A 15,246-nucleotide genomic window follows, 5' to 3' on the forward strand; every position below is an offset into this window, starting at 1 on the left:
AATAAATAATTCAAAACAGTCTATTACAACAAAAAGCATGACTTGGCAATAGAGGATCATTAGCTTCTTTAAAAAAAATGTTTTTTTAAATCGCCTAGGCTACAGTCGGAAGTGCCCGCAATTTGGGCAGCGCACGCAGCAAATATGTGGACACTTACATATCAAACATCTCATTCCAAAATCATTGGCATTATTTGGAGTTGGTCCCCCCCTTTGCTGCTATAACAGCCTCCACTCTTCTGGGAAAGCTTTCCACTTGATGTTGGAACATTCACCCACAAGAGCATTAGTGAGGTTGGGCACTGACGTTGGGCTTCATCCCAAAGGTGTTCGATGGGGATGAGGTCAGGGCTTTATACAGGCCAGTCAAGTTCTGCCACACCGATCTCAACAAACCCTTTCTGTATGGATCTCGCTTAGTGCATGGGGGCATTGTCATACTGAAACTGGAAATGGCCTTCCCCAACCTGTAGCCACAAAGTTGGAAGCACAGAATCGTCTACAATGTCATTGTATGCTGTAGTGTTAATGTTCCCCTTCACGAGAACTGAGGGCCATAGCCCGAACCATGAAAAACAGCCCCGGACCATTATTCCTCCTCCACCAAACTTTACAGTTGGCACTATGCATTGGGACAGGTAGCATTCTCCTGGCATCCGCCAAAACCAGATTAGTCTGTCGGACATGCCAGATGGTGAAGCATGATTCATCACTCTTGAGAACGCGTTTACACTGCTCCAGAGTCCAATGGTGGCGAGCTTTACACCACCCCAGCCGATGCTTGGCACTGCGCATGGTGATCTTAGGCTCGTGTGTGGCTGCTTGGCCATGGAAACGCATTTCAAGGAAGCTCCCGACGAACAGTTCTAACGTTGCATCCAGAGGCAGTTTGGAACTCTAGTGTTGCAACCTCGGGAAGAGGATTTTTATGCGCTGCAGCACTCCTCAGTACCGTTCTGTGAGCTTGTGTGGCTGAGCTGTGCCGTTGTTGCTCCTAGACGTTTCCACTTCACAATAACAGCACTTACAGTTGACCAGGGCAGCTCTAGAAATTTGACAAACTAACTTGTTGGAAAGGTGGCATCCTATGACGGTGCCACATTGAAAGTCACTGAACTCTTCAGTAAGGCCATTTGAGTGCCAATGTTTCTCTATGGGAGATCCTTTGGCTTTGTGCTCGATTTTATACACCTGTCAGCAATGGGTGTGGCTGAAATAGCAGAATCCACTAATTTGAAGTGGTGTCCACATACTTTTGTGTGTGTGAGATATATATATATATATATATATACATATATACATATACACAGACACACACAAACACACACAGTTGAAGTCGGAAGTTTACATACACTTAGGTTGGAGTCATTAAAACTTGTTTTTCAACCACTCCACAAATTGCTTGTTAAAACTATATTATTGGCAAGTCGGTTAGGACATCACTTTGTGCATGACAAGTAATTTTTCCAGACCTCAAAAGGCTGGTTCATCCTTGGGAGCAATTTCCAAACGCCTGAAGGTACCACGTTCATTTGTACAAACAATAGTACGCAAGTATAAACACCATGGAACCACACAGTCATACCGCTCAGGAAGGAGACGTGTTCTGTCTCCTAGAGATGAACATACTTTGGTGCGAAAAGTGCAAATCAATCCCAGAACAGCAGCAAAGGATCTTGTGAAGATGCTGGAGGAAACAGGTACAAAAGTATCTATATCCACAGTAAAACGAGTCCTATATCGACATGACCTGAAAGGCCGCTTAGCAAGGAAGCCACTGCTTCAAAACCACCATTAAAAAAAGCAAGACTATGGTTTGCAACTGCACATGGGGACAAAGATCGTACTTTTTGGAGAAATGTCCTCTGGTCTGATGAAACAAAAATAGAACTGTTTGGCCATAATGACCATCGTTATGTTTGCTTGAAAGCCGAAGAACAACATCCCAACTGCGAAGCACGGGGGTGGCAGCATCATGTTGTGTCGGTACTTTGCTGCAGGAGGGACTGGTGCACTTTGCAAAATAGATGGCATCATGAGGATGGAAAATTATGTGGATATATTGAAGCAACATCTCAAGACATCAGTCAGGAAGTTAAATTGGTCTTCCAAATGTACAATGACCCCAAGCATACTTCCAAAGTTGTGGCAAAGTGGCGTAAGGATAACAATGTCAAGGCATTGGAGTGGCCATCACAAAGCCCTGAACTTAATCCTAGAGACAATTGATGGGCAGAACTGAAAAAGTGTGTGCGAGCAAGGAGGCCTACAAACCTGACTCAGTTACATCAGCTCTGTCAGGAGGAATGGGCCAATTTATTGTGGGAAGCTTGTGGAAGGCTACCCGAAACATTTGATCCAAGTTAAACAATTTAAAGGCAATGCTACCGGATACGAATTGAGTGTATGTAAACTTCTGACCCACTGGGAATATGATGAAAGAAATAAAAGCTGAAATAAACTATTCTGACATTTCACATTCTTAAAATAAAGTGGTCATCCTAATTGACTGAAGACAGGGATTTTTTAATTTCTAGGATTAAATGTCAGGAATTGTGAAAAACGGAGTTGAATGTATCTGGCTAAGGTGTATGTAAACGTTAGACTTCAACTGTGTATATATAATGTTGATGATTATTGAGTTGTGACTGTCATTGAAAAGGACAGACCCAGCCAGGCATATCACAATATTTAAAAGTACAATCGCGAAAAAACTGTTGGCTATTACTTTAAAGAGATGACAATGAAAATATTGTCAATCTGTCTTTTAGTTATCAAAATTCTTAACCGAATTGTGCGAACAGTAGCATATCATATTGGCAGTAGCGGAGAACATCGGCCATATCCCTGGAGTGTGCATATTCACTGTCTTTGTCATTGGGTCAGTGAGCATATTCACTGTCTTTGTCATTGGGTCAGTGAGCATATTCACTGTCTTTGTCATTGGGTCAGTGCGCATATTCACTGTCTTTGGGTCAGTGCGCATATTTACTGTCTTTGGGTCAGTGTGCATATTCACTGTCTTTGTCATTGGGTCAGTGCGCATATTTACTGTCTTTGTCATTGGGTCAGTGCCACTTGTTCGAATTGTTTTTTGGGACAATAACTTCCTCCTCTAGGTTAGATGGTCGTCATATTGTATTTGTGTCTCCCCTTTTCGTAGGCCAATTATATGGATCAGACAACATTGTTTTTATTGAGCCGTTTGTCCGTGTCAGCAAAGTAGACTACTGTGTAATTTCTGTAGTCCCGCACTGGTAAGAAATGAAATATACTTTCACCCCTGGTAGTAACAATGATAATGTGTATGGATTCACCATGTAAGCAGGCAATAATGCAGATGTTTGGCGGATAAGTTTATGTGCACAATGTATGACAGAGTGAGATGAGACAAAGCAAAAAAAGGACAGGATGTAAGTCACGTGTTTCAAAACAAAACATTTGGCATGGTGGTATTTTTGTCTGTTTTCCATTTTACTTTCTTTGCTCATTGCAGTGTTGCATAAAAAGCAGGTGATTTATACAGTAGGTGATGCTCCTTCTTGCGCTTGTGTGTGAGTGTGTTAAACTGTTCTGTCTGCCCCAGAGCGCTTCCTGACCACCTTGCCCCCATTGACCTGGTCCACAGCCAGGATCTCTAGCTCTGGCTGAGGAGACACCACGGGAGGGGTGCAATGGTGGGTGCGGTGTGCAACGCCCACGTGTGCATGGTGCTGGCGGTCCCGTGCCGGGCTGTGGCGGGGGCTGGACGAGCGATCACAGGGGATGGGGGGTATGACAGCAGGCCGGTCTCGTACCATCTGCAGATCAGGGGTGTCTCGAGATGCCTGCAGGAAGGGGGTGGGGTCAGGCATGGCATCCACCGCCTCCCGTAGGACCATCCTCCTCCCATCAGAACCCAGCCGGTATACCTCGGTTAACTCAGAGTGCAGCGGCTGAGACAGGCTCTTTTTCATGCGGCGGCGAGGGGTCTCAGGGCCAGGCTGCCGGTCTTTAGCTGGGGGAGGGGTGGGCTTGTAGGAGCTCACAGGGCTGACGTTGGGACTGGCCTCGGAGGAACTGCCTGCCAGGAGCTTTTTCTTAGTGGTGTGGAGCTGAGAGGTGAGGTAGGCGATGGTGCTGGCTCGCTGCTCTAGCTCCCCAGACAGGATAGCCAGCTTGTGGCTCTTCATCTTCAGCTCCTCCAGGTACTTCTTCTCCCTCTCCTTGATGGTGTTCTCCAGGACAGAGATCATGGCGTTCTTCTGCTCCAGGTCTCTCAGCAGCTCCGTGTTCTCCTCCTCCTTCACCTTCAGCTGAGCCTCCAGCTCCTCACACTTACAGTGCAGTTCCCTACAGCGTGCCTCACTGCTGTCTGCACAAACACAAACAAATCACACTGTTAGACCTGTATTTGAAGACTAAACAAACACAACCATCAGAAACCCAGTATTCACTGTCACCAATACAGCAGCCTGCTTCATTTGGATCCACAATAAAACATGGTCCATTCCCCTCAAAATATTCCATAAGGAATACACAAAAGGCTGTTTTCCTTTTGGGTCTGGTAGGGCTACCATCTGCAGTCAACATACCGTAGGCATGTGTACATGTCAGATACTACAAATGAAATACAAAACGCTGTCACTTAAATCCTAATAATGCTTAACACACACACACTGCAATTTTGTATAAAATATAGGCTACACATACTGTACATCCAACCTTCGACACACACACTAATTGCCCATAGGCACTTTAAGTGCACCCACTGGCCACGGATCGAGTCTATCAGCTGATGTGAGTGGGCGAGAGGGATGTCTACAGAGACTCGTCAGCAGTGGGCAGAGCGAGAGGCAAGAGCTCCTGTCTCATAATACAGCTCTGGTCCATAGCAAGGGCACAGCTCTCCTCTGACCTTCATTATTGCCCTTCCTCCTCCCTTGCCAGCTCAACACTGCCCACACATCGCCTCCCCCCAACCCAAGGATCAAACACACATTCACAATCAGCTACGGTACAGATATAGCCTAGCTATTAGCTCTCTGTATCAGATAGATAGGCCTAAATCATACCGTAGATCCTAGCTAATGATATCTACCCAACACAACCATCTAATACTAGAGTATGTCGATTTTCTACTGGGCTGTCTGGTATATTTCCTATCTGCTTAATGAGGGGGGGGTGTTGTCTTTGTTTTGGACCCAAGCTAGAGCCGCGGAGTCCTGCCTGCTGCACTAAGTAAGTTGCAGACTGTGCATTAGTGCTGTGGCACATCATCTAATTTCCTGCACTGCAATCTGCAAGATGTCCAACACTAACCTGCTACGGTCTCTGACAGTCCCCACAGTACCACACTGTCTGCACTGCAAATAGCCAGGGAGAACACCTCCCCATTACAGGATTCACAGGGTATCATTGAGACATGTGAACTGTCATCAAACCTGAACCTACTCTTATTCTGTAACAGTGAACTGACTGATTTCCCATTCAATAATTCAGTAGCACAAAATACATAAAATATCAAGCCAATGTAGCCCAAAGATCAAACCTGATTAAAACAGTTCCGATTTCAGCAAAAGGATGTTTTTACTTTCCTATCATTGTTTTTTGCTTGGGTCCATGGCTAGAGATGCTACAGAGTGTGCATCAGCCCATTGTTCTCTGGCTAGTATATGGAGCTATTTCAGCGGCTTAATCAGGACTGTAATGATGTCCTGAAAGGTCAGCATGAGGGTAGGAGGGCTTCGTTACAACTGTTCACTGACATGTTTACTGGCAGAGCTAACCTCTTCCCATTGATAACACTGTTTCTATATTACTGACTGAATATCTAACAACAACCACATTGACTGCTATATTGTTTCCCCATTGCATAGCTGTCCTGTAATTATTGATCAATTCTTTGAGTCTGTCTACTAGCCTACAGGTCAGATTCCAAGGTTAGACCTCCATGTGGTTCTAATGCAGGCCCATGGGCAGTTCTCCTGTGTATATAATTCAGACTGTTTGACTCTGTTACATGTCCATGGTAATATGGGGGATGGGAGGGGGCTGTGCTGTGAGCTAGGCAATGAGCTGACTGTGAAAAGAGGACAGTGCCCTGAACAGCAGGCGGTTCCGGCTGTAGCGCACTGTTTCCTGGGTGGAAAAGTGTTCCCAGGATACAGCCCTAGCCTTCTGCTTTCTCCCATTCCCAGGGCAAAGAAATACAGAGGCTTCTGTTCTGCTGCAGAAAGTCTTATTTAATAGCGTTGCAGGTTTTAGGGCCTGGACTGTTCACGGTCACCGTTGAACAGCCAGGGTGAAGTTAAGCAGAGCATAATATTTATTTATTTATTTAGAGTGATTCTTAGTTCACATAGGCTACATAACATCATTAACAATACAACCGCCAGTACGATAATTTGCAGAAAATGTATACATTTAATTTGAAAGCACATAATTCTAAAGTGTTCCAATCAAATTGAAATCAGTGTCAAAGTAATTGCAATTGGTAAAACATTATCGGCGACATTCCATGTCTCTATCCAACAATGCACTGCTAGGGCCTATATTACTTGACAATGACAGCAGAGTCAAGTCAAAACACAGAGAGAAACGATTCCCACAGAATTAAATCTACAGAAAAATCATGTGAAAATTAACTGACCCTGCCTGCCAATCTCAGTAAAGATCCATACTATTCTCTCAATAACTATGCTATTAGTTATTGAGCGAGAAAGTCAAGTCAATTGCTCTAGCAATGGAATGTGAAGTGTGAAACCGATACCTTTGTGGATGTGTGTGTACTTGTGGTCACGTGATCGAGGAAGGCCTGGGAAACGTCTTACCTGTTGGATCTGAACTTCTCACTGTCAGCTCATAGGTCAAGTCTGTGAAAAGAGAAGAGGATCAGGCCGGGAAGTGAAAGCTTCAGCTCTGACAGGAGCGGTGCAGTGGCATCAAGGAGCATGCTATTCAGAGAGCCTATGCAGAAGCAGGTATCTAGTGGAGAGAGGTGAGATTGCAGGCCTCTACAGATGGGTCAGGATTAGTGAGAGTCACAGGCCAGCTTAGCAGTAGATTGTCCAAGGACATTTGACAAATCGGCCAAAGCACAGAGCGATGGAATTAATGGACCTGGCCCTGGCTAGCCACTCTGTTGTGGTGTGCTCTGGTTTGTGGCCCAGGGTGTCATGCTTTACTTATGGTGTAGTCCAGGGGTCATCAACTAGGTTCAGCCGCAGGACGATTTTTATTATTATTTTTTTTTTTCATGAGCGGATGGTCAGGGGGCCGGAACATAATTATAAATAATTTGTACACTGCAAATTGACACAAGAAGCCCAAAACAGACAAAAACAATCATTTCAAACCTCGATTACATTGGTACATAACCACATACACTACCGTTCAATAGTTTGGGGTAACTTTTGAAAGAAAATATAATTTTTTGTCCATTAACTTCTTGGTGACAGGGGGGCAGTATTGAGTAGCTTGGATGAATAAGGTGCCAAGAGTAAACTGCCTGCTACTCTGTCCCAGATGCTAACATATGCATATTATTAGTAGTATTGGATAGAAAACACTCTGAAGTTTCTAAAACTGTTTGAATGATGTCTGTAAGTATAACAGAACTCATAAGGCAGGCGAAAACCTGAGACAAATCCAACCCGGAAGTGGGAAATCTGAGGTTTGTAGTTTCATTTAAGTGATTGCCTATCCCGTATGCTGTATCTATGGGGCCAGATTGCACTTCCCAAGGCTTCCAGCAGATGTCAATAGTCTTTAGAAAGTTGTTTGAAGTTTCTATTGTGGAAGTGGGTCGAATAAGAGCTGTTTCAACAAGTGAACTAGGCTGAGCGCGCCGTTCCTTCCTTTTCCTCTGTAATGAATACACTATTGTCCGGTTGGAATATTATTGTAGATTTATTATAAAAAGACCCTAAGGATTGATTGTAAACATCGTTTGACATGTTCCTACATACTGTAATGGAACTCTTGACTTTGTCTGGATTTTGCGCTCGCGCATTGTGCCTTTGGAATAGTGAACTAAATGCACAAACAAAACAGAGGTATTTGGACATTTATGGACGTAATCGAACAAAACAAATTTCTTGCGGAAGTGGGAGTCCTGGGAGTGCATTCCCGACGAATATCAGCAAAGTGAAGATTTATAATGCTATTTATGACTTTTGTTGACTCCACAATTTGGCGGGTAACTGTATGGCCTGCTTTTGTGGCTGAACACTTCTCAGATTATTGAATATTGTGCTTTTGCTGTAAAGCTTTTTAAAAATCTGACACAGCGGTTGCATTAAGAACAAGTGTATCTTTAATTCTATGTAAAACATGTATCTTTCATCAAAGTTCATGATGAGTATTTATGTTATTTGATGTGGCTCTCTGCAATTTCTCTGGATGTTTTGGAGGCATTTCTGAACATGGCGCCAATGTAAACTGAGGTTTTTGGATATAAATATGAACTTGATCGGTCAAAACATACATGTATTGTGTAACATTGAATCCTGGGAGTGTCATCTGATGAAGATCATCAAAGGTTAGTGATTCATTTGATCTATATTTCTGCTTTTTGTGACACCTCTCTTTGGTTGGAAAATGGCTGAATGCTTTCTGTGACGACAAGTTGCCTTTTTGAAATCGGACACTGTGGTTGGATTAACAAGAACTTTATATTTAAAATTTAAAAATTTTAATTATGAGATTTGTTATTTTGAATTTGGCGCCCTGCAATTTCACTGGCTGTTGGCGAAGTGGGACGCTAGCGTCCCGAACGTTCCCAGAGAGGTTAAAATAACATCAAATTGATTAGAAATACAGTGTAGACATTGTTAATGTTGTAAATGACTATTGTAGTTGGAAACGGCAGATTTTTTTTATGGAAAATCAAAACACCAGTCTCAACGTCACCAGTGAAGAGGCGACTCCTCTAGGCAGAGTTGCAAAGAAAAAGCCATAGCTCAGACTGGCAAATAAAAATAAAATATTAAGATGGGAGAACAGACACTGGACAGAGGAACTCTGCCTAGAAGGCCAGCATCCCGGAGTCGCCTCTTCACTGTTGACGTTGAGACGGGTGTTTTGTTGGTGCTATTTAAGGAAGCTGCCAGTTGAGGACTTGTGAGACGTCTGTTTCTCAAACTAGACACTCTAATGTACTTGTCCTCTTGCTTAGTTGTGCACGGGGGCCTCCCACTCCTCTTTCTTTTCTGGTTAGAGCCAGTTAGTGCTGTTCTTTGAAGGGAGTAGGTCACAGCATTGTACCAGATCTTCAGTTTTTTGGCAATTTCTCATGCGGAATAGCCTTCATTTCTCAGAACAAGAATAGACTGACGAATTTCAAAAGAAAGTTCTTTGTTTCTGGCCTGTTTGAGCCTGTAATCGAACCCACAAATGATGATGCTCCAGATACTCAAGTAGTCTAAAGAAGGCCAGTGTTATTGCTTCTTTAATCAGAACAACAGTTTTCAGCTGTGCTAGCCTTTTAAAACGATAACCTTGGATTAGCTAACAACGTGCCATTGGAACACAGGAGTGATGGTTGCTGATAATGGGCCTCTGTACACCAATGTAGATAAATATATATATATATTTTTAAATCAACCATTTCCAGCTACAATAGTAATTTACAACATTAACAATGTCTACACCTGTATTTCTGATCAATTTGATGTTATTTTAATGGGCAAAAGTTATTTTCTTTCAAAAACAAGGACATTTCTAAGTGACCCCAAATTTTTCAACGGTAGTGTATGTCTCTCTAATTATGAGTGGAAACAGTTGGGAATACATTTTCTGAATTCAAATGATTGAGGTAAATATCTAGTCTTTTATGTCTAAAAAAACAAATGTAATAACAAAATGTAAATGTTGGGCTCAGAAAACATTTAGGTGCCAAATAAAAGTCTGTGGGCCACATTTGTCCTGCAGGCCGCCAGTTGAAGATCCCTGGTGTGTTCTGTTCATGTTTATCCTGTTCAACTTTGCAGTGCTGCTGTTCTGTGATCTAATGTAACTGTGCATGTTGTTCAGGCAGAACTGTAAATGAGTATTCAGCATGTATGACTCAGAATGTAATAGTCTATCTAGTGTGATTGCAATCCAGGTGTTCAAAATTTCATTTTTTTTGGTTGCACTAGTTTGTTTTTATATTCTGTAGCAGTATGAAGTGTATGTATTTAGGTATAGTGGCCACAGTTCATGTTCAATTTGAGGTTCAGCATGTTCACCTGTGCAGTGCTTTTGTAGTCTGCGGATCTCTGCATGTAGACCTTTCAGTGTTTTGGCATGGTCCTGCTGGAGGAAGAGCAGGTTCTTCTGGGCGCTGTGCAGCTGATTCTCCAGGGTACCATTGTGGGATGCCATGGCAGACAATGCAGCAGACAAACACCAGTCCTAGAGACCTGCAAACACAGGCGACAAACAGACAACATCAAAACGAGTCGTACTATCTGGGGTTCAGTGCTGAACCTAAATGCTCACCCTTTCACCCATAGACATCTGGGATGTGCTCAAGCTTTACTTTGCCTGCCAATGACAGTGAACATGATAATCCTCTTTGGACGATACACTGAACAGCCACTACGACTACAAGACAATTCCATCAAATCCATCCAAACTCCTGGCCACTTGCTTGGGCTTGATAAAGTAGTCATTGACTAGCCTAATGCCCAAACATGATAAAACAGGATATTTTATTTATTTATAAATAGCACACTATCGATCTCGAGATTATCTTTGGAATGCTACTCAGTCAATACCGTTATAATGCTTTTTGCCAGGAGAGAGGGGGCACATAGGCTCATACCTTTTTTGCTTACTCTAATTGGCTTACAAACGCTGATGTCGAGCTATTGATTTTATCATCAGGAAGACAAACCTCAGGGGGAAACAATTAATCAGTGTCGCCGTTGGTTGGCCAAAAGGCCTACTTTAACACAGTAAAAAAATCCAGTATATAATAGGCCGAATAAGTCATCATCAACAAATCATCCAAAAAACGAGGCTGCAAAAGGACAAACAAACTCTAGGTGGAACCTCAGGCTACTCCTCCACTTCAGTACACAAAGCACATGAGGCTGCTGAGGGTAAATACAGAATGCTTTCAGAGAGAACATCAGCAAACATCAGTGACAGAGGGTGCGGCATGATGCAGCCAGTCTCCAGCAGCAGGCTGGGCCTGCTTCCCTCCCTTCCTCCCTCCCTGGACGTCCTTGCATCCAGTACTCAGCCAGAGACAGCACCCAGGGGTGAGGTAAGAGACCATCAGTCAGTCAGAACAGAGCAGCAGCCCCATTGTCTCCAATCTCTCCCAGACAACCACTGAGTCGAGAGTAGACAGCACATTGATTTTCCCCTCTGAGTGCAGAGAGCATTCCCCCCGAATACATTAGTAAGCTACAATAAAACATCTCATAGCTTCTCCCCATTGCATCATCATCTTACTAATATGAATAATAAATAGTGTGTCGCCTCTTAAGACATGCTCTTCAGTGATAGCAATGCCATGTCAAATTCTCTCACTGTGTGTACAGAAGCAAAGGACACCAGTTGACCTCCCAACACAGCAGATTAACAGAAAGAGAGAGGGACTGATGTGTCATAAAGAGTGCACTAAGAGAGATCATTTATAATAGATGAGTAATCCTGAGTCCTTCCTGTAAACCCTTGATGCAGACACTCACACACACCCCTTCCAAGCATCAGGCTTGATGCTTGATAGGTTCCCATTGATCATGCCAGTAAGCCTGGTTACTTCTCAGAATCCTTTCCCATCACGACGGATAATACGATAACACAGTGACGTTACAGGGCAAAATTAAATTAACAACATTATCTAATGTCATCACATTGTAATTCCATCAACATACAACCCTCCACCCTCTTTCTACCTTTGTCGTGATTTGGTATACTCAGTTATCCAAAATGTATGTTGCTTTTGAAAATAAAATGGAATATCTGTGATAAGTGATAACTCCCCTTTCCTCTCTCCTCTCTCTTCCCCACCAACTCCCCCTTCCTCTCTCCATTCTCCTCCTCTCCCTTACACACCAACTCCCCTTTCCTCTCTCCATTCTCCTCCTCTCCCTTCCCTCTCTCCATTCTCCTCCTCTCCCTTCCCCTTACACACCAACTCCCCTTTTCTCTCTCCATTCTCCTCTCTCCCTTACACACCAACTCCCCTTTCCTCTCTCCATTCTCCTCTCTCCCTCACACACCAACTCCCCTTTCCTCTCTCCCTTCCCCTTACACACCAACTCCCCTTTCCTCTCTCCCTTCCCCTTACACACCAACTCCCCTTTCCTCTCTCCCTTCCCCTTACACACCAACTCCCCTTTCCTCTCTCCCTTCCCCTTACACACCAACTACCCTTTCCTCTCTCCCTTCCCCTTACACACAAACATCCCCTTTCCTCTCTCCCTTCCCCTTACACGCCAACAAGCATTTCCTCTCACAGAAGACATAAATAATCAATGAACTGCAGCAAGACACACTAGCTACCATCCTTCGCTAAAACAGATTAACGCTCCAGACACACCCACTGTGATAAAAAGCGGGGAGAAGTCTCACACACTTACTGTAAGACTTAAATCACTTACGAATCACCTAGCCAGGTGCTGCCTCAAGAGTATTCTGGAGCTATCATGAACTCACAGCTTTTCTATGGACCATGATGGGTGGGTGTGGAGCAAATGCCTTTGTTGAATGGCTACTTTGTTCCAGTTGACAGAATTAACTTTCCATGTGCTTTGGGAGAATCAATTAAGACATTTAGCCTATATTTATTTATCTGCTAGAAAATGTGCCAAAATAAATCTATACAGTACCCCTTTTCAACATAACAGCCAGGTAGCCAGTTGGGTTTGCAGCAATAAGACAATGTGTCCTTGTAGGATTCATTAGTCATTCAAATGGAAAAGCAAGTCAGACATACCTTATGCTAGTGGGCAATTCCACGATAACAGAATGAGGTTGAGAATCATATATTTTACTTAAATGTTATGCTACACAAAATCCAATGCTTGCAAAGTTAAACAAACTATACAACTATAAGCACAAGACCTACTTGTAACTATTTCCACTGAAAATTTTACAAAAACACATTACCTTGAAAAACAGTGCAGATGCAAAGTTTGATAACAGAATGAGTTTGTGCAGTCCTTTTATCAAAATTTGCATCTGCACTGTTCTTCAAGTAAATGTGTTTTTGTAAAACTTTGGAAATTGTTAAAAGTAGGCCTTGTGCATATTACACTTCTAAAGCACTTTTCATAGAATCTCAAATCGCTTCAAGAGCAAAAATCAAACAAGCAATATATAATGACAGGTCAACCAATAGAGCACAAGTCTTTGATAGTGTCATCCTCCAAAGATGGAGAGGGTCAGTTCATGGCTTGAGTGAAGGGTGCTTATACAGAGAATTGTAGATGATGGTGATGGAGTCTGCTGATGATCTTGTAGAGGGGAAGTCTGGGAACCAGCCAGAGTCAGAGACTTCTCCTCTTCCACTCTGTGCAGCATCTACTTGGGTGATGCCTCAGCAGCTCTGAGTTCCAGAAAGCTCACAACACAAAGTTCAGAATAGTAGCCAGTCGTCCTCTCTACAAGCCTTCTGCTGTATTCCTCCACCTCCCACTCCTCTCATGCTTCACGCAACTCCTCAAATTATGTTCTCAAAAGATCAGGAATTGGCAGCCAGGTGGAACAATATGTCCAGATGCGTCTTTCAAACAAAGGCTAGCCAAAAAGTTTGACCTTTCAGTCAATCTGCAGACACATGAAATATTATCAAAAACTAATTTGTTTTAAAAAACAACAATTAAAAACACAAAAATAACAAAATATGTACGGATTTACAGGCACTCTGTGCTTAGGATGCTAATAGCGTGCCATGGCAACTATAGAACTGTTCTGTTCTACAAGTAAATCGGTTTTTGTACAATTTTCAGTGGAAATTGTGAGAAGTCGTGCACAGAGTTGTAATGGTTAGTTTAACTTTGCAATATTTAGTTTTTTTTGGCATACATTTTAAAGTGAACATATTCCCAGCATCATCCTGCTACCGTGGAATTGCCCTACGACAAAATTATAGTAGAGCGTCTCAGGTTTCAGCACCTGCATTGCGGACAGCACCCGATCCGACTATCACACGCGCTTCTGACAACCAACCACCACTTTCCAATCCAAAATCGATTTGACAGCAAAGCTAGTTAGCTAATGTTAGCCATATACCGTAGTTAACTAATTGTTTAATTTAATGTTCACTGTAATTGAGACGAACGTTGAACGGTCCATAACAATTGGTTAAGGCCACTCAACATGTTTGTAAACAACATCGTCTTATTGCATTCCAAATCTAAATAGCTAGCTAGCTAAACGTGTCATAGATAGCTAGCAACGTTAAATACGTTTGGCATTGTGTAGCCAACCAACCAGCAAGTCAGCTAGTATTACTTATTGGTAGCTATCCAGTCACACATGGCTAGGTAGCTATCCAACCAAGAAAATCGTCGTTAGCTGACGCGTAAGCTAAAGTTATTGGAAGCTAGCTCTAGTTTTGCTGCATGAAAATGTGAATTTGAAGATCGTGTTATGTCCACCATGGCCCCATTGCATTTTACCATTCCAAAACAATGCATGACAAAAAAAATGAACCATTGCAAATAGATAGATAGCTATGCTAATTTAGCTAACTAGATAGACATATAGATAACGTTAACCAGAGAGGCAGGTTCAATCGAGGAGTGGTCCTGCTGCTGTGTTACCACTGACCAAACAGAGAGGAAAAGGGTTTATACATTTAACAACCTACCGTGATACCTACCCTAAAGAAATATGATAATATCGTCGAATATATAAATTCTTGTCGTAATTGCTACAGTGGCTAAATCCGTTCTGCCATGTTTGGCATTGTTATCGTTGGTGACGCCAAACGCTCCTCTTCTGTCGGCAGAAACAGGATGGATGGGCTGTGTCAGTCTTCTTATCACCCTCAGCTACAACAAAATAAGGCGATGCATCATGGGATACTACTGAAAGGAGTTCAAGAATGAATGAATGTTCAAGAACATTTCGTTTGTTTTATGACTTATGATTTGACACTCTGAAATAGATGGGAATACATGTATGAAAATGTATAAATGTGTCAAAGAAAATTTGATTTTAGTCTAAAATGTAATTGAGAAACCTGGCGGTTGCTACCCATGTCATCGAGCTGTATCTGGGGCGTAAGTGTCATTGCCATAGAAACAGAACACCGCTGGC

General features: G+C 42.8%; 1 protein-coding gene across 2 annotated transcripts; it reads right to left on the reverse strand.

Moving 5' to 3' along the window:
- Positions 1 to 148: 148 nt before the first annotated feature.
- LOC135540350 (coiled-coil domain-containing protein 92-like) lies at positions 149 to 14,960 on the reverse strand. 2 transcript variants are annotated; one of them, XM_064966949.1, is made up of 4 exons: positions 14,807 to 14,960; positions 10,212 to 10,385; positions 6,813 to 6,854; positions 149 to 4,354 (listed from the first exon to the last, which is right to left on the reverse strand). In XM_064966949.1, the coding sequence occupies exons 2-4, from the start codon at positions 10,345 to 10,347 to the stop codon at positions 3,564 to 3,566; spliced, it is 969 nt and encodes a 322-aa protein (XP_064823021.1). In that variant the 5' UTR covers positions 10,348 to 10,385; positions 14,807 to 14,960; the 3' UTR covers positions 149 to 3,563. The 2 variants fall into 2 exon arrangements, with proteins under 2 accessions (XP_064823021.1, XP_064823029.1); XM_064966957.1 differs by having other exon boundaries at positions 14,795 to 14,960.
- Positions 14,961 to 15,246: the final 286 nt, after the last annotated feature.

This window comes from Oncorhynchus masou, chromosome 1 (genome assembly GCF_036934945.1).
Source record: "Oncorhynchus masou masou isolate Uvic2021 chromosome 1, UVic_Omas_1.1, whole genome shotgun sequence".
NCBI classification, from domain to species: domain Eukaryota; kingdom Metazoa; phylum Chordata; class Actinopteri; order Salmoniformes; family Salmonidae; genus Oncorhynchus; species Oncorhynchus masou.